The 27129-nt window shown below is 53.6% G+C and overlaps 1 protein-coding gene across 8 annotated transcripts in view; it reads right to left on the bottom strand.

Annotated features, from left to right (window-relative positions):
* The window catches only part of ANKRD11 (ankyrin repeat domain containing 11), a 172214-nt gene that overhangs the window by 29180 nt on the left and 115905 nt on the right, over positions 1–27129 (bottom strand). For all 8 annotated transcript variants that reach the window (XM_068150737.1, XM_068150743.1, XM_068150741.1 and 5 more), the window contains 2 exons: positions 13443–13587; positions 3072–3210 (listed from right to left, as the gene is read on the bottom strand). In XM_068150737.1, coding sequence (XP_068006838.1) covers positions 3072–3210; positions 13443–13529 — 226 coding nt within the window. In that variant the 5' untranslated portion in view covers positions 13530–13587. The remainder of the gene's footprint in view (positions 1–3071; positions 3211–13442; positions 13588–27129) is intronic.

Raw genomic sequence — 27129 nt, 5'->3', positions numbered from 1 at the left:
TGCTGAGGTACCTCAGAAACCCCAGAGCCAGAATTGTTGCTCCAGAAACCATTTTGAAGAAGGTAATTACAGGAGATTTAGCACTGAAACTGCTGCACCCAAACCAAAGCCTTTAAAGCAGCACAGGCCAGAGGTACTTCCTGCAGCCCGTGCCAGGCCTGTGCCTCTGTAGGGAATGAACCTCGAGTGGTGCTGGGAGGGCTTGCTCAGGATTGGGCTGCAAATGAACCAGACCAAGGATGGAATTGCTCAGTGGCTTTCTGACCACATGAGCACAGCCAGCAGCACAAGGAGAGGGCTGCAAGAACAGGGGGAAAGGGAGGACAGGGGAGATGTTGTACTGCAGCAGGAGCCAAGGAGCAGGGCAGATCTCTGCCCCCCCACAACCTCGAGCCAAGTGGATCTTCTCCATGTTGACAGGGATCTTCGCAATGCTCACCAATATCTAAGGGGTGGGGGACAAGAGGATGGGTCCAAACTTTCCTCAGTGGTGCTCAGCAACAGGACAAGGAGCACTGGGCACAAACTGGAAACCAGGGTGTTCCACCTGAACAGGAGACACTTTGCTGGGAAGGTGCTAGAGCCTTGAAGCAGGCTGCCCAGAAAGGTTGTGGAGTCTCCTCAGGAGAGACTTCAGATGCATCTGGAAGTTGTGATCCTGCTGCAGGGGACACTGCTTTAGCAGGAAGGTTGGACAACCTCTCTGGACAGCCTGCTCCAGGCGCTGGCACCCTCACAGCAAAGTAATTTCTCCTCCTGTTCAAGCAGAACCTCTTGGGTTCCAATGTATGCCTGTTGCCGGGCACCACTGAGAAGATTCTGACCACATCCTCTCACTGCAACACTATTGCTGATCCAAGCCAGCTTCTCCCATCTCAAGCATCTGATTCCTGGAGTAAAAGATCTCAGAGAAGAGAAACAGGCTCCTGCTTGACTCTGCATGTGCATTTATCTGCAGCTCCTGCTGCTATCTCCTCCCCAGCAGCTGAGTCACTTCCTCTCCTCAATCTCCACCAAACAGGTTGCAAGAGACTCGCCTACACCTTCCCAGCCTTTGAGGAGCCCAGTTTGTCTTTAAATGCATCTCTGAGGGCACTGACCACCTCAGGGCCTCCAGCTGTCGTGTGTGCACACCACCAGCTGGGCTGCTGTGGCCCCTCAGCTCAGCCCTGCTGCCTGCACAACTTCCCCAGGAAGGATGATCTCTGAAGAGGAAGAGTTGTTTGGAGATAAGAGTCACACAGCTGCTGAAAGCAGAGGGGAAAGGTGAAGGTGATGGGCAGGGATGTCTCCTGGGCTGTGCTATGGCTCCCCTGCACACACAGCAGGTGCAGCCTCTCCCCAGCACCCAGCTCTCCCCATCCTGCTGCTTCTGTTTCAACTCACAGAAACAAAATCGCACAGATTGGAAAAGACCTCTGAGATCAAGTCCAAGCACCATGGCCACTGAATCATGCCCCAAAGTGCTATGTCAACAAGGTTTTTGAACACCTCCAGGGATGGAGACTCCAGAACCTCCCAGTTTTTCCTTGCCCTAGCCACCCTTCCTCCAAGACATCCCTTAACTTGTTGGGAGTGAGACAGCACAGCACCAGGAACCGTGAGCAAGGGCAGATCCCCCACACTGGGCTGTGATCTCATCTGCTCCCCAGCATCTGGGGACCACAACTGCAAAGCCAAATTAATTAATCCTGTGATGACCTTCCCCCTCTGTGTGCCATGAACACCCAGTCCACCACCCCCCTTCACCCTGTGAAGGGCCATTGGTACAAGCTGTCTTGTCAGGTCATCAGTTCATGTTTTCAAACTTCCTCCCTGGGCAGGGACTTCAGCAGCTGCCTACACCACCCCCAGCATGCAGAAACCCACAGAAATGCAGGGCCAGCCCCAGAACCTGGGTCCTCATCTCTGAACAGCCCTCACCAGTGTGGTGACTGCATGACCAGGCACTGGTGACCTTAAGGAATGTGTCCTCACAAGTTCTGAGCCAAAGGAGACTGGCCAACAGCCCCCTGAGGCTGATGCACCACGTCCTGCACCCAAGCACCCATACCACTCACACCAATCCAGCCTTTTTACCATTCCAAAGCACATTCCCAGCTTTTAGACCATTTTATCTCTTTGCACAATTCTTGATCCTTATCTGACCAGAACTATCCCTAAGGTCAGGTCTCCTAGGAAGGATCTAGAGAAACCTCTGCCCACGAAGGCACAGCTAAGCCCAGTCCAACCAAACATCCTCATCTTCTCCATGTCTAAGCTTTGTGACAGCTCTTCCCCATTCTTTCCAAATCAAACAGCTTCTCCAGTGTCTCTGCAGCTACATGGGGCCATGGTGGGAAAGAGTCACATGTACCAACCACTCTTCTGCCACAAGATGTGACCTGCCCAGCCATGACACAGCCTTGAAACACCCTCAGCAACAGCAACACTTCCCAGAAACCAGGTGTGGACTGAGGATGTGCTGCTCAGTCACACTGTAATCACCAAAGCAGCCTTGGCAGACCCAAGAACAGAGGCAAAGAAGCCACCTTAATGTCCTTCTAGTCTGGAGGACCAACTGCATCAGCCCTAAAGATCCAACCTAAACACCAAAACAGGCCCAGATGGCCACATCACCAAAGAGTCAGCCCCCAAGCCCTCTAGAATGACCTCCAGCCAGTTGTGCCTTTGTTTGACAGTGCCTGTGCACACAGTGACTGGAAAGACTTGTTCAAAGACAGCAAAGAACTAGAAGTTTAAAGCCCCAAACCAACAAAACACCACCAGACAGGTATCAGTTCATCAGCTGGACTAGTTAGAAGTGGAAGAGATCAGACCACCAGTCAAAAAAGGGGTGTCTCCTCACAGGGCCACTTCTTGGTCTTGTTAAATACCACTAAGACCTTAAGAGCTTTAATCCACTCAGCTGCAGAGGTGTAGGTGCAGTTATCCTCTTGTCCTCAGGCTTCTTCCTTCGGTTAAAAGCTACAGGAAATGGATGCAGCACCCCAGCAGGGACTGTCTGGATACTGGGCACCATGTGCTCCCCACCACTCATGTTCTGAAGGCAGAGTGTGGCATCTCTGTACCTGTATCCGAGTCTTTTTGATCTCCATTTGTTCCAACAGTGAAAGGCAACTTCCTCTTGGTCGCTCGCTCTTTCACCTCTTTGCCGCCATCGCTCCGCTCCAACTTTGGAGTCTTGGTTAGAGAAACTTTATCTTTATCCTAGAAAGAGAGGAGACCACGTTAACAAGAGCCTGCCCCAGCCTGTGCCCACTTCACCCCCCAAAGTGCTGCACCAGCCTCATGCAGCACTCATCCTCTTCCTTTCTACCACAGGTTTCCCCAGAACCATGCAGAATGGAGGCTCCACCAAGGTGATAAAAAAGTGCTAAAATCCCAGCAAAGAGGAATGAAGCCAATCAAAGCTGTGGCTTGGTGCCAAACCTGCAGTCAACTGATGTGCAAACCAGAGCCAACACCTTGAATGAAGCTGGCAATGTGCCTGGCTGTGAGCATGGGGGCAAGGCAGGTTAGGATGGGGGAGCCCAAGGATTTCTGACCCTTAGCAGCTGGGAAGGGTTTCTAAGGATGGAGCTGGGCTCTTTTCAGTGGTGGCCAGAGTCAGGGCAAAGTACAGAAGGCGCAAACTGGAACCAAGAGATTCCATCTGACAAGCAGGAGAATATTCCTTGCTGTGAGGGTTCTGGAGCAGGCTGCCCAGAGAGGTTGTGGAGTCTCCTCCTCTGGAGAGATTCCAAACCCGCCTGGACATTGTGATCCTGGGCAAAGTGCTGTGGGTGGCCCTGATTTAGCAGAGGGGGTTGGACTGGATGATCTCCAGAGGTCCCTTCCAACCTCCACCATTCTGTGATTTTATGAATCAGACTTCACCTGCAGGTCAAAGAGAAGCCCTCTGCCTGCACCAGTGGGTTGAGACTCGTGTCCCCTTTGGATGGGCAGTGTGAGAGCCCTGCTGCCCAGCACCCAGCCCCTCTCAACCCATGCTCCAGTGAGGACAAACAAAATGGGTTGGGGAAGCCCTTTTTTGGTAAAGCCAGCTACCCAAACCCATCCCACAGTGGCTCTCATGCTTGAAGGGAGCCAAGGCACGTTCAGAGCCTGGAGGAGGGCAGTGCTGCTCAGGAGCAGCTGCCAAGAGCCCTTCCTGGGTGCAGAAGTCAGCGGAGTGATGGGACAGACACAGCAGCCAAACCCAACACTGCAGCTCTGGATTTCAATGCTTTTGTCTTATTTTATTCTGACATGAACAAAACCTGTTTGTAATAACCACTGATGCCACTCCTACTGCCAGCTGCTGCTCTGACCAGCTCAGAGGTGTAAGGCCAGGGACCATTCATTAATCATCTCTTGTTGCAAGCAGGCACCTCAGTCCATCCTTTCCTCTCTACAGTTAACACAAGCTCCAACTCACCCCCCACCCTTAAACCCAGTGCTGAGCACCCAGGAGGTCCTGTCCATGTGGGGTAAAGCAGTATATTCTCCCACGGCAGAACGTGGCCCCAGCATTCCTCTCAAAAACTTCAACTACACCTCAAGACAACATTCCACCCAGTGATTTTTACCCTTAAAAGTCAGTGCCCAGGACAGCAGCATAAACCCAGAGATGACCATGTGTGTATCTCCTCCTCTGCTGCTTGGGGGCACACCTGCATACATTGAACCTGAGGTGCTCCACCATCATGATGGAGCATCCAACACTGGTGAAACCTGGCACCTCTTCCTCCTCTGAAAGTGCATTTCACAGAATCTTAGAATCTCAGCATAGGGAGGGGTTGGAAGGGACCTCAGGATATCTTCTAGTCCAACCCCCTGCTAAAGCAGGGTTACCCACAGCAGGTGCATTTGGAACCTCTCCAGAGAGGGAGACTCCACAGCCTCTCTGGGCAGCCTGCTCCAGGGCTCCAGCACCCTCACACCAAAAACATTTCTCCTCCTGTTCACATGGAACCTTCTGGGTTCCAGTTTGTGCCTGCTGCCCCATTGTCCTGTCGCTGGGCACCACTGTAAATCAGTCTGGCCTCATCCTCTTGCCCCTCACCCTCTAGCTCTTGCTGAGCATCAAGCAGATCCCCTCTCAGGCTGCTCTTCTGCAGGCTAAACAGGTTGCTCAGCCTTTCCTCCTCACAGAGACATCCAGAACTCTCAGCACCTCCTTGGCTCTCTGTTGGATTCTCTCCAGTAGTTCCCAATCCCTCTATCTCTCTTGGGCAGCCCCATACTGGGCACAATACCCCACTTTTAATACCATACAGGGCCTCTGCAAGCCCAGCAGCGAGAAAAAGCAGGGGACAGGTTAGAATACAACTGACTGCAGGAAGTTACTGCTACGTTGTTAAAAGCGCTGTGCTGGAAGAGAGGCAGAGCAGAGGAACGAGGTTGAAAAGCCCTTCCCAGACAGGCAGTGGGCCCCGTGTGGTGGAAAGGGCAGCGGCTGTGTGAAGGCCGGCAGCAGGCAGGCTCAGGCACGGCTGGGGCTGCCCCCGCCCGGGGCTGCTCCCGCCCGGCGCTCCCAGCCGCTCACCCAGGACACTCAGCACAATCACAGCGAGGAAGGGGGGAAGGGGAAGTGGCGGCGGGGCCGGCCCCGCTTTGAAGATTAATTTGTACAGCAGCACAACGAGAACCTTTTATACTAATTGGAGCAAGGAAGATCCAAACTCTGCTCTCCCTCCCCTCCCCGCGCAAAGCAGCGACCTGTTGAGGATGCCTGCAGCTGTTGGTGGGGAAAACACCGTGGAGAACTGAAGGCAGCGTGGAGAGCTTACTCCTGAGAGTGACCTGTGCTTTCACTACTTTCTTTAACCTTTACTTCCAGTTTTATACAGAACCATAGACTCACTAAAGCTGGAAAAGACCTCTAAGATCATCAGGTAGTGAAGAACGCTGCCCTTTGCTTGAGCAAAAGCTGTTCTCATCTTTAGATCTTCTCAGGGAGCTCAGACTCATCTGAGTCAGGTTTCACAAAAGGAAGAGAATCTCAGTTAATTGATGTGACAGAGAAACTTGTAGGAACGTCCACATGTAAGCCAGGCTGGGACAGCTCTTGCTGAGGATAGGAGGTGTTTGGAGTTGGGGACACTGCTGAGAGCTCAGCCACTGGAACCAGTTCCCCTCTGCAGATGCTGCTGAAAGCTTTGGCAAAGAGAAGATGGCAGAGGCTCAATTCAGGAAAATCCCTGACTGTCACGTTATGTCCTTAGTAAGATTTACTCTATGAGTAACTGACCCACCATGAGTTAAGAGATGCATCACAGGCTGCTGTCAGCCACGATGGTCTGGAGCCCAAACCCCTCACAACCTGGCCCCTAGGAGCTGCCTGATGTGAGACACGAGGTTGATACAAGCCACGTGTGCAGCACATGGAAGTGCTCAGCTGACTTCTTACAACACAAATCTCCAATGGGGAGGGGAGACCCCAAATCCATCTGCTCAGGTCATCTGGGACACACACAAATGAAAGCCACTTGGCACCCCCAGGCAGAGCTCCAGCTAGGCCAGCTCACTGCCCAAATGTGGCTTCTCAGAGTAAAACCAAAACATGGTACTGTTCCATGCAAAATCCTGCAGGGCAGAGCCATGCACAGAAATCCAGCTTTGCAGCTGAGTGAGTCTCCAGCTTGCTCTACAGGCTGAGCCATGTGTCTGCAGCCTCCTCCTCCTCCGTCCATCCGAGCTGCAGAGCCCACACACAGACTCTGCACCAGTGCCTCTGCCGGCCCAGAGCTGTGCTGGAGCTGTGCCTTCACTTCAACACCAACCAAACCTGACTCACAGCCCAGCTGCTTATGCAGACTTGCGTTACCAGCGGTGGAAATCCCCGCAGCTCTTTGTTCTCCAAAATGAGCCTCAAGTATTTCAGGTTGCAATGGCAGCCAAGGGCTGGAACCCCTCTGTGTGAGGACAGGCTAAGACTGTTGGGGTTGTGCAGTCTGGAAAAGAGAAGGCTCCGGGGAGACTTTCTTGTGGCCTTCCACTACTTCAAGGGGCTGAGAAGAAAGCTGGGGACAAACATTTAAGCAGGGCCTGTTGTGACAGGACAAGGGGTGATGGTTTGAAACCAACAGAGAGATTTAGCCTGGATAGAAAGATTTCTTTTTTTCCACTGAAGCTGGTGAGACCCTGGCCCAGGTTGCCCAGAGAGCTGGGAGATGCCACATCCCTAGAACCACTGCAGGTCAGGTTGTTTGGGGTTCTGAACAACCTGCTCCAGTTGCAGATGTCCCTGCAGAGGGGTTGGACATGACCTTGAAAGGTCCCTTGCTAACCAAACCAGTCTGTGATTCCAAGAAGTAAGTAACAACAGAGAAAGCCATCATTGGGAGCCTGGGAGGAGAAGCCCAGAAGGAGCAAGGGTCCCACCACCCGTGCCCCTGAGCACACCAAACTTTTGCTGCAGGCAGAACAACCCAGGCTGCAGAAAGCACACGCTGCAGGAGTGGGGCTTTCCCTGCACTAATAGCAGCAAATCACTTCCTGAATGGGGCTGTGCTGGGAGGAGAGAAGGGGCAGGAGCAGAGTTCTCACCCCGTGTTACAAAGGGTTTTATCCAGAGAGCACACAGCAGACAGTGGAAGCCAACCCAGCATCCCCTAAACGTGGCTCCATTCTAGGCTTTCCAAAAGCAGAGCACACCAAGTACACACAAAGCTTCCAAAATTCTTCTTGTGACCGACCCTGCAATGAACTACCTGAAATATGGAGTCAGCTGGAAGGGAAGCTCCATTCCCACATGCCTCAGTCAGTGAGGGCTATCAGAAATACTGTCCTGTGATGACCCAGGGGCTGCTTACCACCACTGGAAACAGCAGCTACATCACCCAGAGCTCCTGCACACCTCACACCCTGGCAGGTTGATCTGTGCTGGATGCACAGCCCAGCACTTACAGCATTACAGAGCTGGTTTGGTTAAGAAAGGCCTCTAGGATCATTCAGTCCAACCATCACCCAGCACTGCCAGGTCACAATTGAGCACCACATACTGCTCAGCACCACCTCTCCACAGCTTTGAAACCCCTCCAGGGATGGGGACTCCACCACTGCCCTGAGCAGCTAGGTCCAGACCTTGAAAACCCTCAAGGGGAAGAAATTGTTCCTCATGTCCAACCTAAACCTCTCCTGGTATGACTTGAGGCCATTTCCTCTTGTCCTTATGGCTTGTTCCTTGGTAGAAGAGACTGAACCCCAAGTGGCTCCAATCTCCTTTCAGGGAGTTGTAGAGAGCCAGAAGGTCTCCCCACAGCCTCCTTTTCTCCAGGCTGAACAACCCCAGTTCCCTCTGCTGCTCCTCACAAGACTTGTGCTCTAGACACTTCACCAGCTTTGTTGCTCTTCTCTGGACCTGCTCCAGCACCTCAATGTCCTCCTTGGAGTGAGTGGTTCAAATCTGAACCCAGTACTTAAGGTGTGGCCTCATCAGTACCCAGTAAAGAGGAAGGATCCCTGCCCTGGTCCTGCTGGTCACGCTATTGCTGATCCAAGGCAGGATGCTATTGGGAGACACTGGGTCATCTTCAGCCACTGTCAGCCAGCACCCCTAGTTCCTTTTCCACCAGGCAGTTTCCAGACCCTCTGTCCCCAGCCTGAAGCATTCATGGAGCTGTTGTGACCCGAGTGCAGGACCCAGCACTTGGCCTTTTTGAGCCACTTGTTCACACAGCACAGTGAAACTCTGAGAGTCAACAGGCTTCACAGAGAACTGAAAGCAGCACTGTGCTGCCCTCCCTGAAACTGTGGGAAGAGGGAGGAGAAGCAGCATTTTTATACCTTCTGCCAGCTCCTACGAGCACGCTCCAGGCTCAGGCACCATTCTGCTCAGCACCCAGTTCAACCACTGCAGCAAAACCAGGATTTGGACTGAGCAAGTGGAAGCATTGCCCTCGAAGAGCCACCCGCTCGGAGCACAGGCGGTGACCACGCAGCGAGCAGGCCCCGGCACATCAGGAAATGCTTTCCACAACTGCTCTGAGCCTTGCTGCAGTGCTCTGCTCAGCCTAAGCCATGAGTAATCTGCTGCTGCTCTGGGCATCTCTGGATCTACACCAGAGAGGAGAATTACTCATATATGGCATGTGTATTTTCACAAAGCCCTTCAGCCTGAGCTCCAGCAGAGCCCCCGGAGCTGCCCAGCTCCCGCCCCGGGCAGGCTGCGTGCAGCCATATAAGGCTGGCAGGACCCAACCGGTCGCCGTGGGAGAAACAGATCCTCAGTCCCAGCAGCAAAGCAGATGAAGCATCTAATGCTGTTTGCCATGAAGGGCAACAGAGGAATGGTCTTTGAACCACTCAGTTCCAGTGGCTGCACCAGCACAAGCACATCTCCCTCACAGTGCTCCATGGAAGGGCACGGAGCGGAGAGCCCGCAGTTCCTTCTCATGATCAGGTCTACAACTGGAAGGCAGCAGCTCACATCCTCTCCCACAAAGCAGGAGGACCCTGCAGAAGGTGCAGCCTCCCAGAGGGGCTGGTGGAGCAGGTTCCAGTGCAGAACTCACACATTTCCTGCAGTGCACAGCCCTGTCTGACACCAGGACTATGGAGTGTCCTGCACCGCTGTCACCTTCAGAGCCTACACATGTGACTCATTTTTGTCACAGTCACCCCAGGGGTCAACCACAACCCCATAGGTCACAGCAGCTCCATGAATGTTCCAGGCTGGGGGCAGAGTGGCTGGAAACTGTCTGGTGGAAAAAGACCTGGGGGTGTTGGTTGACAGCTGTGCCCAGGTGGCCAAAAAGGCTAACAGCATGTGGCCAGCAGGACCAGGGCAGGGATTGTGCCCCATTACCAAGCACTGGGGAGGCCACACCTGAATCCTGAGTCCAGTTTGGGGACCTTAACTCCAAGGAGGACATTGAGGTGCTGGAGTGGGTCCAGAGAAGAACAACAAAGCTGGTGAAGAGACTGGAGCACAAGTCTTGTGAGAAGCAGCTGAGGGAACTGGGGTTGTTAGCCTGGAGAGAAGGAGGCTGAGGGGTGACCTTATTGCTCTCTAAAACTCCCTGAAAGGAGGTTAGAGTCAGTCTCTTCTCCCAAGGAACAAATGACAGGATGAGAGAAAATGGCCTCAAGTCATGCCAGGGGAGGTTTTGGTTGGACATGAGGAAACATTTCTTCCCTTCAGGGTTGTCAAGGCCTTTCCCAGGCAGTCCAGGGCAGTGGTGGAGTCCCCCCCCATCTCTGGAGGGGTTTCAAAACTGCAGAGAGGTGGTGCTGAGGGACATGGTTTACTGATGACCTGGCAGTGCTGGGTTAACAGTTGGACTTGATGATCTTAAATAGTCTCTTCCAACCAAAACAATTCTTTGATGCTGTGTTAAGGCTGTTTAATATCAAAACAACCACTGATATTAAGGTCACATTGAGACGAGAACATTGAGGCAGCCATGCAGCTCCTGATTTGCCACACTCACCCTGTGCACCATCTCAGGCAGCCCTGGTGGGGGCAGGTCCCTCTGTGTGGCACAGCTTGGGCTCTGCTTGGCCACTCTCTGCTTTCTCCAGCCTCTGCCAGCCAGCATGTGCCAACTGCCAGGCTCAGGCCTTCCCAGTGTAGACAAAAGGTGAGATAAATGAGAAGCAGCAGCTCCTTTGAAGGGCAGGAACCAGAGAATCTGGAAGGAGGAGGTGTAAGGACCAAGTGCTTTTACCCTGAGTCACTGCTCCAGCTCAGCTCCAGTGTTAACTGGAAAACAGGACCATATGCTGCACCATGTCCTTTGGCTGGATCTCAGCTCAGTCCCCAGAGGACAGGAGCCCTCAACTTTCTTCTCTGTTGAGAAGACCAGACCTCAGTGAGCAGAAAGGTTCTTTCCTGGCCTTTCTCAACACCACTCTCCACAGGCCACCACTGAATGGAAAGCAGGAGGTCATTTGTGTCTCACTCCTTTAGCCAGCAGGAGATAACTCCAGGCCCCAGCATCCCTCACACCACCCAGCAAGGCTGCTCTGTAAATAACACACAGCCTTTGAGCTGCTGCCAGTGGTGAAATGAAATGAGACCTGATTCATACCATAAGTGACCTTCTTCCTCCTGAAGCACCTCACCCAAGTTAAGGTCCTCAGGGAGTGCAGACAAAGCCCTGTGGCCATGTACCCTGTGCTGCTGAGCTCTGCCTCCTCTGCCAGGGTGAATGCTGGTGCCTTAGAACCATGGAATCACTGGGGTTGGAAAAGACCTTCCAGACTGAGTCCAACCCTTAACTGCCAGGTCACCACTAAACCATCTCACTCAGCACCACATCTCCACAGCTTTGAAACCACTCCAGGGATGAGGACTCCACCACTGCCCTTGGCAGTCCAGTCCAGGCCCTGACAATCCTTTTAGGGAAGAAATTTTTCCTCATGTCCAACCTAAGCTTTCCCTGGGGCAATCTGAGGCCACTTCCTCTTGTCCTCCTCTGGAGAAGAGACCAACCCCCACCTGGCTCTAACCTCCTTTCAGGGAGCTGTAGAGAGCCAGGAGGTCTCCCCTCAGCCTCCTTTTCTCCAGGCTGAACAACCCCAGTTCTCTCAGCTGCTCCTCATGAGACTTGTGCTCCACACCCTTCACCAGCCCACTGGCCTTGCAACAAGGCAACTCTTTCAGCTCCATCAGCCCTGCCCTGCCCCCAGTTTTTGTCCTACAAGTCCAAGCAAAGTGCAGTGCTCCATTTCTGGGCACAGCTCCTGATCTGGAGCCATGCACACATGGTGACACAGGAAGGGGAAGCAGGCAAATGCCCCCAGCACTCAGTAACCAAGTTTCTGCCTGGGATTTTCCTGTTGGTTCTAACTTCCCTCATTTTGTCAATCATATGAGGTCAATCCTAAGAGGAGTCACTGTCATCAGTGTCTGGGGGATCACATGGGAGGGGACAGAGCAAGTGATGTGGCATCAGTGGTGCTCATAAAGCCCAGCTGCAGTTCTTGGGTCTGGCTGAAACTCCTGGGGGAATGCTAAGAAACTGCAGCAAGGTGGAAGGAGAAGAGATGAGATCTGTTTCCTTAGCACAAAACAGCAGATGAAGGATTTGATTTGTCTTTAAAGGTAACATCTGCACACCTCTTTACTGGAAACCAGCAACAAGCAGAAGGATGAAGAAATGCTGAATGAGAGGAGGCAGAGCTGAGGGTGATCAAAACAAGAAGTATGAACTCATTTACCCTCAAACTCTGATTTCATCTCAGTAACCTCAAAACCTGAACACCTCAAATGAAGTCCCAGAAGCAGTCATTTCAGCAGAGCAGCTCACAGACTGAGGCCTCACCCTCTGAGCACAGACTTCTGGGTGAAGCAAAGCCAGCTAAGCCTGACACAGACACAGCATTTACAGCCAGAGGAGGAGAAACTCCTCCCTTGCACAGCACGTGCTTGGGAGATCACTGCACCCCTCGCTCCTTCCACAGCTCACTGCTAAGAGCCTTCAAAATACACAGTAGAGAAACTTCCAAAGCATCCCAGCTGGGGCAAGCTGGGTCTCCACAGCCAGAGCACTTCCTAGGAAGTATGACAGCACCAAGGGACTAAATGGGAGCCTGGCGCCACGCAGAGAGATCTGACTCCAGAGATACATCCCCCAGCAGCCTCCTGCCCCATGAAATACTGAGACAGCCTGAGGACAGCATCACAGTATCACTAAGGTTGGAAGAGACCTCGAGGATCATCGAGCCCAACCTATCACCACAGACCTCATGACCAGACCATGGCACCAAGTGCCTCGTCCAATCGCCTCTTGAACACCTCCAGGGACAGTGACTCCACCACCTCCCTGGGCAGCACATTCCAATGACTGATGATTCTCTCGGTGAAGAACTTTCTCCTCACCTCGAGTCTAAACCTCCCCTGGCACAGCTTGAGACTGTGTCCTCTTGTTCTGGTGCTGGTTGCCTGCGAGAAGAGACCAACCCCTTCCCAGCTACAACCACATTTCAGGTAGTTGTAGAGGGCAATGAGGTCTCCCCTGAGCCTCCTCTTCTCCAGGCTAAACAATCCCAGCTCCCTCAGCCTCTCCTCACAGGGCTGTGTTCAAGGCCTCTCCCCACCCTCACTGCCCTTCTCTGGACACGTTCAAGAGTCTCAATGTCCTTCCTAAACTGGGTGGCCCAGAACTGGACACAGTACTCAAGGTGTGGCCTAACCAATGCAGAGTACAGGGGCACAATGACTTCCCTGCTCCTGCTGGCCACACTGTTCCTAATGCAGGCCAGGATGCCATTGGCCCTCTTGGCCACCTGGGCACACTGCTGGCTCATATTCAGGCGGCTGTCGATCAGCACCCCCAGATCCCTCTCTGTTTGGGAGCTCTCAGCCACTCCGACCCCAGCCTGTAGCTCTGCATGGGATTGCCGTAGCCAAAGTGCAGCCCCCAGCACTTGGACTTGTTGAATGCCATCCCACCAGGACACCAGAGCAAGGGGCAGGAGCCCTGAAGGCAGCCCAGGGAAGCACACTCTACCTTTTTCCCCGTTTGTTTCTCCACCATGTCGTTGCTGAGAGAGAAGTCTTCTGGCTGTGGTGTTTTAGAACACCCACCCTTGGGCATCGTTCTGCCTTCCTTACTTGATCTTCATTTATGCTGCCATCGCCTCATCATCAACCGTCTGTGCAGAGAGAGGAAAAGAGCAGTCAGACATCTCAAAAGGGCCCTTTGACTGGGGGTGGGGAGGGGAGGAGGGCAGGACACTTCCCATGGGGATAACCCCTCACCAAAGTCTCCCATGGTAATACCAAGATGGCAGAGCACCTCCATGTGCCATGCACCCCAGAGCAGAGAGGGCAAAACCTTTGCTGGCTGTGGCCACCTTCCCCATGGGGGGCAAGCTGGGACCTGCAGCTAGAACATGACTTATTTCACGTGCAAGGAAAGGCCTAAAATGGATCAAGCCCAAACAGAGAGCAACATCCCTCCCATTCTACATCTACAGCATCACTGTGAGCCTGCACAAAGCTTCTTGCAGCTCCTGCTGTCTCCAGGGTGCAAGGACATGAAGATGGACCCTCAAACACCTCTGGGGAAAGGACAGTCCTGCTCCCCCAGCTTGTCAGGCTGAATTCCCCAGACATACAGAATCCCAGAATGATGGGGGTTGGAAAGGGCCCTCTGGAGATCATCTAGTCCAATCCCCTCGCTAAAGCAGGGTCACCCACAGCAGGTTGCCCAGGATCACAATGTCCAGATGGGTCTGGAGTCACTCCAGAGAAGGAGACACACATCACTACATCACAAGCCCTACTAAAAGACACACATCACTAAATCACAAGCCCTGCTATGAGACACACATCACTACATCACAGACCCTACCTACAAAAGACACTTTTGGAACATAAGACCAGAAACCACCGAGGGGGCCCAGCGCTCCCGGAGGGGTTGGCTGTGGCTCCCTCACCCCCCAGCACTGGCACTGCCTTGGCCTAGGTAAGACAATTTGGGGAATAACAAAGCACTCCCTGCTGCTGCCATGGGTTGCCTGGTTACAGGGCTGAAAAGACAACTGACATCTGAAACACAGCAAAGCACCAGCTGCAACTGGGAGCACAAGCACCGGTTGAAGCCAGGGCAGGCGAGTCCTTTTGTAGATGAACAAAACACCTCCCTCTCCCGAGAGCAGAGGCTAAAACCCACCCATGCAACTCCCTGTCCCCAAGAAGTGACCCACAGCAATCCCTGCAGCAAAGGGCTCCTTCTGCTGATGCTGGTAGGGCAGGAACAGGTCCCATTTGGAAACTTTCCCCAGCTCACTGCCACCTGACAGGGCTCCATGCTGCACCCCCAGCTTCTCAGAGCAGCCACTGGGATTCTGCAGAGCTACAATTGCAGGAAATGGTCCAGGAACAAAGTCACGCAGTGCTCCATCACAAGATGGGAATTCTGTGGGTGGGGAGGGAGAAAGAAAACAGAGGAGAGGAGCCAAAACCTCCTGCCTGCTTGGGGACGGAGCAGAGAGGACCTTGACCCATGTCCTGGCCAGCACCAGCAGAGCCCAGTGCCTGTGGCTAGGGCAGGACAGGGGGTTAAAGGCTGGAGGGACAGCAGCGCGGTGCTTTCATCAGCCTCTGTTCTGGAAGTGCTCTGGAAATCCCTTCAGAATTGAGATGGTTCATTTAAGCTTCAGAGGCTTTAGGGCCCTTTGGGTTGCTTTGTGGTATTTTTTTTTTGCTATAAAAAAGAAGAAAAGAAAAAAAAAAAGCAAAGCAAAGAGATTCACAGGCCCCAGCCCAGCCCTGCAGCAGCAGAAATTCCCAGACCAAAGCAGTGACCACAGACAGTGCTGAGACATTCCCAGGGCTGGCATTTCCAGCAGGAGATGGCAATTTCCAAGTTAGGTAATCCTCCACCCCAGCTCCTTTGCCCAGAAGATCACAGAGTCGTTTTGGTTGGAGAAGACCTTTAAGACCACCGAGTCAGATGCTTAGATGCTTGCCCATGTTTAGGAACACAGTGACCCCCTGCTCCGTGCAGTGCTGAGTTTTGGGGCCACCAATAAGGAGCTCCCTGATCCTCTCCTTTTGGATGTGGGAGCAGGAAAGGATCTAAACTGGCAAAGCCAGGAGCAGGCTGACCAGTCCTCCTCATCACTGCAGCTGGGAAGCAAAACCAGGGGTGGGGAAACATGGAAACTCCAGTACAGCGACCCAGCAAAGTCCATAAAGAGAAGATGCAACAAGAAAATCTCTCAGAGCATGGGAATGACTGCAGAAACCCACGCCCCCACATTTCTGCTCTTCATCATTTGAAGGGCCTGCAGCCCAACACAAGTGCCAAAACTCAAGCACCACAAGGTTCTGACTGAAAACAGCACCTTAAAAAGGCAGCTCAGCCAGCCCTGGGCACGCACAGCAGCGCTGAGACAGGCTGGAGCTCACAAAATCCGAAGCCAAGAGGGAGCAGCCCTGCCCTCAGTGTCCCCACACCCCCAGCCAGGGCTCCCCAGCTGCCAAGAGACTGCACTTCACAGCAGCAGGGCTCTCCTGGCACGGGTGATGTTCCACTAACGGCTTTGCTCCGGAGCCTGAGGTGTCCCCTCCGTGATGCACATCAGCAGAGTCCCAGGTGCTACAATTGCTTCCTCCAGAAGCAGCTCCAGTCATTTCCAGCCTCAAGAAGCTCTGTCATTGTCAGTAACCAGTTTGTGAAGCTGAAGAATTATTTCCCCTTGATTTCACTTACTGGTGCTCATTAGGGTGCAGATAAAGGAGAACAGAAAGCTCCAGGGAGCCTTTTTTCTGGCCTTTCAGTACTCACAGAAGCTGATCAGATAGACAGGGACAGACTTTCTAGAGGGTCTGTTGTGACAGGACAAAGGGTGATGGTTTAAACTAAAAGAGGGAGATTTAGACTGGCTAGAAGGGAGGTATTTTTCACACTGAAGATGGTGAGACCCTGGCCCAGGTTGCCCAGAGAGGTGGGAGATGCCCCATCCCTGGAACCATTGCAGGTCAGATTGTCTGGGGCCCTGAGCAACCTGCTCTAGATGCAGATGTCCCTGCTGACTGCAGGGGGTTGGGGAGATGACCTTTAAAGGTCTCTTCCAACACAAAGCATTCCATGGCTCTATGAAACAAGCAGTGCCTGGGAGGAGGCAGGAGCACTAGGTCAGAGTGGAGAACATAACTGGCCACCTGAATAGATTCACTTCAATATTCACTGCAAATCCAAGAGGTGGAAATTCAGCTGACGTGCCAGGCAAGCAGAATTGTGCTTTGCAGAGGATATTAAACCCAAGCAGCTCCACTTCTGCCGGTCATGAGCGCAGGGACCAGCAGGACAGGCTCTGCTCCCCACCCTTCTGCCCCCCAATAATTAACCCCACCTCATTTCCAGCACCTTGCTAACACTGTTTCACAGCCCACAAGCTGTAACAGAAACACAGAATCATTGGGGGTGGAAAAGGCCTCTGAGATCATCAAGTCCAACCAGCTACCCCACGCCACCATGCCCACTAAACCACGTCTCCAAGTGCCTTATCTACAGCATTTTTTAACCACCTCCATGGATGGTGACTCCAGCACCTCCCTGGGCAGCCTGTTCCAATGCCTGGCCACTCTTTCAGGAAATATTTTTTTCCTAACTTCCAACCTAAACCTCCCCTGGTGCAGCTGGAGGCCACAGCCTCTTGTTGTACCACCTGACAGTAGGGAGAGGAGAGCAGCTCCCACCTCCCTGCAGCCTCCTTTCAGAGAGCTGTAGACAGCAAGGTCTCCCCCGAGCCCCCTCTTCTGTCAATTTAGTCTGGCCAGAATCCTGCCCCCTCCCCAAGTCTTTGTGGCTGCTTGGGGCCGGGGCTGGTACCTATTCACGTGGAGCTTGGCAAACCTGTTCAGCTGAGAAGAGGCCAGACGGATGCCAGATTAATTCCGCGCCCCTTCTGTTCATCTCGCTGACTCATTCCCCTTGGAAAGCCGGCTGCCTCGCCGTGTAAACACGGCCCCGGCCTGCTCGGCAGCTTGCAGGAGCTTTACATTTGCACAACAATCACCAACAGCGCTCCCAGGCCTCCTTCCATTTTTCAGCACGTTTAATAAGAGGCAGAGGGTACAAATTCCCAGGTGGGAGCGGGCAGGAGAGGCGGCGCAGCAGCTCAGCCTTGCACACCTAGGGCTGTAGAACGACTGTTGGGCTTCAATCCCTCCTGAGCTGGGGTAGTCACTTCCTTCTCCACAACACCCCCCTTCTCCACCTCACCTCTCTACCAGGGGACAATCTCACCCTTCCTATTTTGTAAACAATTAACTAAGCTCCTTAGAATCATAAAACCATTACAGTTGGAAAAGACCTCTCAGATCACGCAGTCCATGAACCCAGCGCCACCGTGCCCACTAACTCACCTCCCCAGCTGCCACATCTACACATTTCTGGAGTATTTCCACAGGTGGTGACTCCACCACCTCCCTGCAGCCTGTTCCAACGCCTGACCACTCTTTCAGTAAAGAAACTCTTCCTCCTGTCCAACCTAAACCTCCCCTGCTGTAGCTTGATGTCATTTCCTCTCATTCTATCACCTGATACGAGGGAGAAGGGACAGATCCCCACCTCACTACAGTCTCCTTTCAGGGAGTTGCAGGGAGCCAGGTGTCCCCTCAGCCTCCTTTTCTCCAGGCTCAACAACCCCAGGTCCCTCAGCTGCTCCTCACCAGACCTGTTCTCCAGACCCTCTGGACCCACTCCAGTACCTCTATGTCCTTCTTGGAATGAACAGCCCAAAACTGAACCCAGTACTCAAGGTATGGCCTGACCAGAGCCCAGGACAGGATCCTTGAACTGGATGACTTCATGCCTGCTGCACAGTAAGAAGCAGGAGACAGGGCAAGCTCAGCAGCACACAACCCCTCACACTTCTCCAGAAAAACAAAGGAGCTGCTTACCCCTGGCCACCAGCCAGCCCCATTGTGCCTGCCACTCTCCCGGGACACGCCAGCCCCTCAGCCAGGCTGGCAGCACCCCTCTGCAGCTGGCAAGGACCTGGTCCCACACTTCTCCCCTGGGAAAGCAGCTCCAGAGAGGGGAAATCTGCCCTGGGATGTGGCCAGCCTGGACATGGCAGTTGTGGACAGTTTGGGATGGCCAGCTCCAGCCCACAGTCCCAGCGGTCCCTGAGGTATCACCCCCATGACTTTGCCTGCAGGGAGAAAGCTGGAGAAGTGGCCATGACACCCAACCTGGTCACCATGGGTGGTGGGCAGAGGGCAGCCCTGGAGCCCTGGGCTGGGGGTCCTCCTGGTTGCTGCCTCCCTGCACAGCATGGGCTAGCAGATAGGGGGTCAACTGACCTCCTGAACTCCCACAGCAACCTCCTGGAGGGTGAAACAGGACTTTGGGGAGTATGACCAGGAGCAGGGCTGAAGCCATGCCTTGGAGGCTGGCTGGGAACAGCCCCAGGCATGCCCACCTACCCCCATCCTCTCCTCAACTATTGCTGGGGTGAGGAACCAGCTGAAAATTGGGTTTTATTTCACCCAGGGCATGCCAGACCAAAGCCACACACTGAGATCAAAGGTTTCTGGGGAGGACCTCAAAAGGCAATGGTCCCAAAAGGGATGGGGAGGGAAGGTCCCTGAGAGTTGTGGGAGGAGGAGAGTGCTGCCAGCTGCTGGCCCCATGCTCAGCTCAGCTGGGCGGCCTGGGAGGCAGTGCAGGACCAGTTGCACTAGGACTGACTGCCAGTGAATCCAATGGGCAAATTGGGACAGGCACAGATGTACACAGACAGAGCTTGCTCTCAGTCCCAGCCAGCCAAAACCAGGCCCATGTCTGACAGGAGAAGACATTCCTCACTACCAAACCCAAGCGAGATGATGTCATTTAACCCTCCCCTTCCTATGGAGCAGACCAGCCAGGTTCCTGCCATCTCCATCTGAAGCTACAACAAATCAGCTCATGCCCAAGACCTGCACATTGCAGCCAGCCCAGAGCCTGCCAGCCTGGAGGGAAAAAAAGACTTCTTTAAATGCCAGAGAAGAGAAGAAAGCTGGCTGCAGGCTCTTGCCCATTACCAGAAACTCCAATTAGAGGTGCAGGTGTCATGTGCACGAATCCAGCATATTTGTTTGGTCTGGAAAGGCTGGAATATGGACAAGCCCCAGGGAAACATGGACATTTTAGATCCTCAGACTCCTTTTGAGGACCCTGTCCCTGAAAAACAAGTGTCCTCAAATCTTTGAAAGCTCCCTTGGAGGAGCATCTTACACAGATCACACCCCAGATCCCATCCCTCACCCCAGCACTGGAAAGCACGGGGAGAAAAACGTAACTTGAGCTCTTTCAACGTGCTGAACCAGGCCCTTCTTCATTACCCTGCTCACACCTTCACTGAGATGCCTGTCACCCCAAAGAAGACCACCTCAGAGCTGTGCCACAGGGTGGCATCTCCTGAGCCCACACTCAGACCATGGTGTAGCTCACGAACAGGCCACTGTCACTCCTGCAACCCACACTGCCCACAGGCATCCTGTTCAGTGCTGCTCCCAGCATCAAAGACCTGCTCCTCACCAGGTTCTCCTTTATCTTTCAGACCTCAGGATCAGTACCTCAACTTGCTTGCAAGCACTGGAGGGACAACACGTGCTTTGGGGAACAAGGAACAATTGTTCTCTGTGCTCCAGCTTGGCCCCGGAAGAGTAAAGTCCATCCCTCCCTCGGTGGGTAGGTAAGTGGAGGAGCAGCAGGAGGCTGGTGAGCCAGCAGAACAAACACAGGTGCCTTTCACCCTGCAGCCTCACCACGGGTAATCACTGGGATTAGCTTTTAATGGCAGTGCTAATTCTTACAGCCATTCCCAAACCGAGGAAATCTGGGACAGCAGGGCAGCTCCCTGCTCGGAGCGCCGTGGTTGGAAAGCACACTCACCTGCTGGCACATCTAGGGCTACCCAAGCTTCACAGCTCCATAGTGCCCTCACCTTCAACCCAACATCTTCACCCTTTCCCCGGGGGAACCTGCTATCCTTTGTTCCTTGCTTTTTGGAGGGGGCTGATGCTCCTTATCAGGAGTCCTTCCAGCTCAAACGTCCTTCTTCACCGCTTTGCATGGCCTCCCCTCCCTCTCCTGTCCTCAAAATCAGTACCCGGTCCCCACAACAACCGTCCTTCCTTCTGCCTTTCTCAAAGAGGGATTGCACTTTAACCCACAGCACTTCCTGACCTCCTGACAGGCCTCCAACTACTCTCAGCTGGAGGTCTTTGCACGGGGCTCAGGCGGGGCTCGCCTGCTTCCTGGAGCGGGCGCCAGCCCAGCGGCCTCGGGGACACAAACCAAAGCAGCTGCTACAATTTCCACCATGCTCCCTTCCTGCTGTCGGTTAGGACCTGCGACAGGGAAGTTCAGGTTGGTGCACATGGACATTCACCTGCACCTTCAAAGACCAGGGTCAAGACCATGCCGAGGAGCCCTCCAGGCATGGTGAAAGTCCAACTCCTCAACGGTTCTCTGGTGATGACTTGCTGCACGAAACCATCCCCGGTAACGGATTCAATTTAAACCACAGCCCCTACAGATGTAGCTCCTGGTGTCACTTCCTGCCCCAGCACCAGAAGACTGTGCAGTGATCAGAAATTCTGACACCTCCCTGGTTTTCTATCACACCAAGTGTCCTGGGGAGGAATAACCCCCTGCACCAGCACAGGTGAGGGGCTGACCTGCAGGAAAGCAGCTCTGCAGAGAAGGACCTGGAAGCGCTGGTGGACAAGCTGCCCAAGAGCCAGCAGTGTGCCTGCACAGCAAAGAAGGCAAAGAGTCTCCTGGGAGCATGAAGACTGCGGCCAGCAGGTTCTTCTCTTCCCATGTTCTGCTCCAGTGAGACCACATCTGGAGTACTGGGTCCATTTCAGGGCTCCCCAGTTCAAAAGAGACAGGGAACTACTGGAGAGAGTCAAGTGGAGGCTGTGAAGATGCTGAGGGGCCTGGAGCATTTATGTGAGGAGGAAAGGCTGAGAGACCTGGGGCTGGTTAGCTCAGCAAGAGCTAAAGGGGGGTGGGCAAGATGATAGGGCCAGACTCTTCTCAGTGGTGCCAAGCAATAGGACAAAGGGCAAGGGGCACAAACTGGAACCCAGGAGGTTCCATCTGAACAGAGGAAGAAACTCCTTTGGTGTGAGGGTGCTGGAGCCCTGAGCAGGCTGCCCAGAGAGGCTGTGGAGTCTCCTTCTCTGGAGAGATTCCAAACCTGCCTGGACATTGTGATCCAGGGCAAAGTGCTGTGGGTGACCCTGCTTTAGCAGGGGGGGTGGACTGGCTGCTCTCCAGAGGTCCCTTCCAAGCTCCACCAGGCAGGGATTCTAGGATTATATTTGTGAACTCCTTCCCAACTACCCTGTGATTCAGAGCACTCCAGCTGAGATCCTTCCTGGGATACATGAAGGGTGAAAGAAAAGCGAGCCCTGACAGCACCCTCCAGCCTCTCTGCCTGTGTGGTTTCTCCAGGAGCAGTTTTTCCCACAAACTTTTCCCTCAATTATCTCTGTGCAGCTGCCTCTTGATATTGCTCCATTCTGGATGCCACTGATTATCTGGTTGCTGGCCAAGGTTACAAAACTCTCGTTTCAGTCAGAGCGCTCGGCTGCAGTCTGGGAGCGGGATCAGTTGCCATGAGGAAAGCTTTAGAGCAGCCAGGATCACAGGATGTGAGGGGCTGGAAGGGACCCCTGGAGATCTTCAAGTCCAGCATGGTGTAGGGAGGCTGGAGCAGCAGTCAGGTCCTGTCACAACACTGTTAGTCAGTGGAAGAGCCGATTTCAACACTGATGGTCTCTCGGTGTGCTTGGGGGATGGCTCTGGATTGCTGGCTTGGACCAAAACCTTCCCGAGAGGGAGGACTCTGTGCTTTGCCTGTCTCCTTTCTGCACACAAACTCACCAAGGCTTCAACCAGGGAAGCACTGTAACCATGCCTGACAAACTTTTTGCATATCAACCTCCTTAAAAGTGCTGAATTCCATTTGGACACTCCCACTGCTGCTGCACTTGGAGGGAGAAACACTTCCCTAATTAAGAAGATTCCAAGGAGAGATCCAAAGCAATGCTGTGCACCTCCAAAGTGCTGGGCAATCTGAATTCCAGCAGGCAGGGCACAAGCATTTAACAGGAAAAAAAGCAGTTCAGATTGACCTACAGAGGGAAAATCAGGAAGAAAAGGAACCCTGATGAGCTAAAAGCAAGGATGCAAAACCTCTACCTGAACCTCACCAGGACATGAGCAGAGTGAGTCTCCCTGGCACACAGGGTTCACACAACATGCCCAGAGCCTGTCCTGGAGGACCCACCAGCTAGGAAAGCCCCCAGAGTTGCTTTTTTTGGGTAGCACTTAACAAACACCTCAAATGTGCACGACCTGCTCCTTTCCCAGGGCCTTTGGGGGGCTGGGCTCTGCCCAAGCCTGGCAGGGAGCTCTGGCTGCAGCTCTCTGTGGTTTGCTCTGCTCAAGTGCAGCTCGAGGGGTTCATGGGCACCAGCCAAGCCTCAAAAACAAGCTGGGCTCGATTTTCAAGACAGAGAAACATGTCAGCACAGACAGCTCCTGACCATCACCGTCCTTGATCTGATGCTGACTAAATGGCAGTGAAGAAAGGGCAACAGATGAAGCAGCAGCGAGTGACGGGGCCCTGGCAGTGAGCTACGTCACCTACCCACCATCCATGGCAGCCTGGGGACTGAGGCTGGCAGGGTCTGCTGGCACCATCCTTGCCCGGGACGAGGCTCCTCCGTGCTCCCCACCTGCCCACCTTCCATCTTCCCATCCCTGGCACCGGTGCCTTGTCCCGAGGGGAGGCTGCGGGGCGAACATCGCTCCTATGGAAAGCTCCTGCGAGCCCCATCTGCTCTGAGCTGCAGAAAGGAAGGCTGGGCAAGGTGACAGGAAGCAGGATGCATTTGTGCCTGTTTTCAGACCAAATTAGCACAAGTGTCTCTGTTACATGGCTCAAGCACCCAAAGCTTTGTGCCCTGTTCACCTCCAGAACTTCTTGCCTGCTATTACATGGCTGGGGCAGGGCGCAGCTGGCACATGTCACCAGATGCTGGGAGTTTGGGCTGCTTTAACAACATCAGCACTACATGTTCCTGGTGTCAGTCTCTCTCTGTCCACATGGAGATGCACACACAAGCACAGACACATCCCACAGTAAAACCCTAAACCAGACTTTTGCTCCTGCCCTGTCCAACTTCTTGCACTATGTGCTTCACAGAATCCCTGCATGGCTGGGAAGGGACCTGAGGATATCATCCAGTCCAACCCCCCTGCTAAAGCAGGGTCACCCACAGCAGCTTGCCCAGCATCACAATGTCCAGGTGGGTTTGGAATCTCCCCAGAGAAGGAGACTCCACAACCTCCCTGGGCAGCCTGCTCCAGGGCTCCAGCACCCTCACAGCAAAGAATTTTCTCCTCCTGTTCACATGCAGCCTCTTGGGTTCCAGTTTGTGCCTGGTGCCCCTTGTCCTATCACTTCAATATGTGAAAGTGTAAGACAAAGACCAGATTTCACTATAATGAAACCTACCTGCCTTAAACCCAAGAGGAGATGATGACCAATCACATTAACTACATAAGAAATAAAGAAGCCAACAATATTTTGCCACTGCCATTGCAACAGGATCCTTCACCTCAAGAAGACTCTCAGCCTGGGGCTCTGCCATGAGCAGCCTCACACAGCACAGGCTCTGCAGACACCAGGTACACCCCAACAAAAGCCTTGCTTGAGCCTTGGTGGATTTGGACAAATGCTCTGAGATGTCTCTGTTTAAACTCGTGTTCAGCCCATGATGTTGCAACAGCCCAAGCAACATCTCCCAGCTGCAAGCACCAAAGGCCATGGTAACCTCAGCAAAACATTTCTCTTCCTCTTCATCCTTGCACAACTCCTCCTGGGTTCCCATTCCCTGTCTCAGCATCCCGGTGCCCACTGTGAGCACGCAAAGCTTCCTCCCAGCCTGGGAACCTCGGGAACATCCCAGCAGATTTAGGAGCAAGGACCAGGTGATGGAACAAACCTCACACACCTCCACTTCCCAGGCAGGGACCCTGGAGGCATCTTAAAACTCTGGGGAACAAGCAAGGACAGAACTTCATTGGTTTACTCTCATTTGGCATCTGCAAACCCAGGTGTTTGGGTTTGGCCATTTGCCTCCTTCTCCTTTTCATCTGAGGCCACCAGGTTCCAGACTGATGTTTAATCCAGACTCAAAGCACTCTGCAGCAGAACTGGCATCTTTCACCATCCTGCTGGCAGCTTTTAAGAGGCAGGGCAAGAACCAAATAAAGATGGACAGTAAATAAAATGTACAGAAGCAGAACAAAGCCAGAATCCTTTGTTATCATTCCGAGATGGGAAGCCAGCTCTGGTTTTCCAGAGTAACCACAAGACGTTGGTCACACAGAGCTCACAGGAGAAGTGCCACATTAGCCTCCAAAACCTTCCACAAACACATCCCTTGAAGCTTTAGTCACTCCCCAATGCTGCAAACACACAGCAAGGATAATACTTCCCTACCTAATGCTGCCTTGGAGCAGATGAGCTGGAGGTGCTCTCCATGTGACATGGCCAGGGCACTGCACAGGTGTCACCCACAGGACTTCTGACACCAGGCTTTGGGAAACCAGCCTCCTAAACCCCCACACACCATGGCAGGAGATTCACATCCTGAGAACACCCAAGGCACCTAAGCCAGCTGCTGCTCTGAAGGAGTTTCCTCCTCCAGTAAGAAACCCAGGGCTGCAAGCAGACAGACCTCCCACCTTCAGCTACTGCAGGCGTCAGCGTCCACCACGAGAAGCAGCGGCCAAATCCAGCAGCAGCAGCAGCACCACAACACAGCAGAGGACAATGCATCAAAGCTGCACACCCAGCAAAACACCAAACTCATGTGACATCCTCCCTGAAGACATGGAAAAGATTAAACTCCCATTAAACTGGGGAGTCTGGAAGCATGAAAGGAGCTGGTGTGGGGGAAGTCTCAGCTTTCTGCCAGGGAAGCCTTTCTCATGGACACACCATGCATCACGGAGCGAGCACGGCGTGAAGCCAAGGCTAGGCAGCAACAGGGCCATGGCTGGGGAGAGGCTGCTTGCACAGGATCCCACCACGGCAGGGGGCCGGAAGGGACCTCTGGAGATCATCAAGTCCAAGCCCCTGTCAGAGCAGCTTGCACAGGACAGCGTCCAGGTAGGTTTTGTATGACTCCAGAGATGGAGATTCCACCACTTCTCTGGGCAGCCTGCTCCAGGGCTTTACCACCCTCAAAGTAAAGAAAACCCTCCTCATGTTTAGATGGAGCTTCCTGCGTTCAAGTTTGGGAGGTCTGTGCTGTGGCGCGGGCGAGGAGGGAAGAGGGGGCGGAAGGTCTGCTGAGCAGACCTCCAGGCTGCAGGGCAACCACACACTCAGCGCTGCTCCGGGAGCTGGCTCCACACAGCTCTGAACTGCTAATGCTTCCTCCCAGCAAAAATGTCACCACACTTTTTGGACTACTTCAGAAGACAGCGCAGCGCCCTGAGCCCTGCCTGGCTGATAAGCAGGGTGGATTCCCCAGATTACTGCAGCCCACGCTGCGAGCAGAGCTGCGTCTGGAGCCGTGTCTCTGCTGATGACAGACCACCACCACGCTGCCATTTAACGAGCTGTAGGACAGGGAAAAAAGCTGCTGCAGCTTCTGTGGGGCTCTGCCTACTGCAGCCAATGCCAGAAACACTCCAAGAGGGACTTTCTCCCAGCAAACCACATGGCCTCTGCTGCGGGCTGCCAAGTGCACAGGACAAAGCACCTTGCCCGTCACCTTCTCGCTTCTGCTCACCCTGTAGCCAAGTTCTCACCATGTAGCCAAATTCTTACCCTGTAGCCAAGCTCCCCTTGCAGTTTTACATTTCTGGTCCAGTGAGCAGTGCTTCCACTGCCATGTGTGCTGGCAGGGTCCCTGCCTGTGGTCGCACCGATGCCAGGAGGCTCACGCCTGGCTCAGCTCACTGCCAAGGACCCCGGCTGCAAAGACGTCAGAGCAAAGTGGCCATCCTCTCCCAGGGGACAGCAGGGAAGGTTTGGGCACAACCCAACCCTGCTGCTGCTTTGCCAAGAAGCAAATCAAGGTTAATCCTCCACAAACCTGCAGCTCTCTGCTCCTCTTCCTCCACTTCCATCTCTCAAAGGTGATTTACTCTATATAGAGACATGGGAATCAAACAAGCAGACCCTTGTTTCTCACACCCTTGTACAGGGGAAATCCCATTTTCCCCACAAAGCTGCTGCTGAATGTGTCATTAGAGCAGGAGTGATGGAAAGCTGTAAAAATGGACCTGCTTTAACAGATCACTTCTGTAAGGATGTGAGCCACCACCCTTCAAGAGCTTCTCCTGACGCTGGGTCTGAGGAAGTTCCAGGTACACAAGGCCTCTTGTCAGACAATTTGTTACAAAGCCACCGTGCAAAGGCTCGCCCCAAAGCAACCTGAGTTAGGAGGATGTGGAGCTGCCTTCCAGCAGCTGACCAGACACGTGCCATGGTGGGAGGCATGAGGCTCTGCAGATGTCCCTGGCCCACGGCACAACCCCACCACGGCCTGCCCAGGAGCCTGAGCAGCTTCGAGAAGGCAACACCCAGACAAAACATACGTGTGGCAAGCTGGGGAGGGACAGACAGATTCCCTGCCGCCTCCTTGTCTGCCTT

Source organism: Melanerpes formicivorus, unplaced genomic scaffold (genome assembly GCF_026170545.1).
Source record: "Melanerpes formicivorus ecotype bairdi unplaced genomic scaffold, bMelFor1.0.p_v2 SCAF_20, whole genome shotgun sequence".
Classification (NCBI taxonomy): Eukaryota; Metazoa; Chordata; class Aves; order Piciformes; family Picidae; genus Melanerpes; species Melanerpes formicivorus.
Note: the sequence above shows the minus strand (reverse complement) of the source record. Positions and strands in the feature narration are given on the sequence as shown.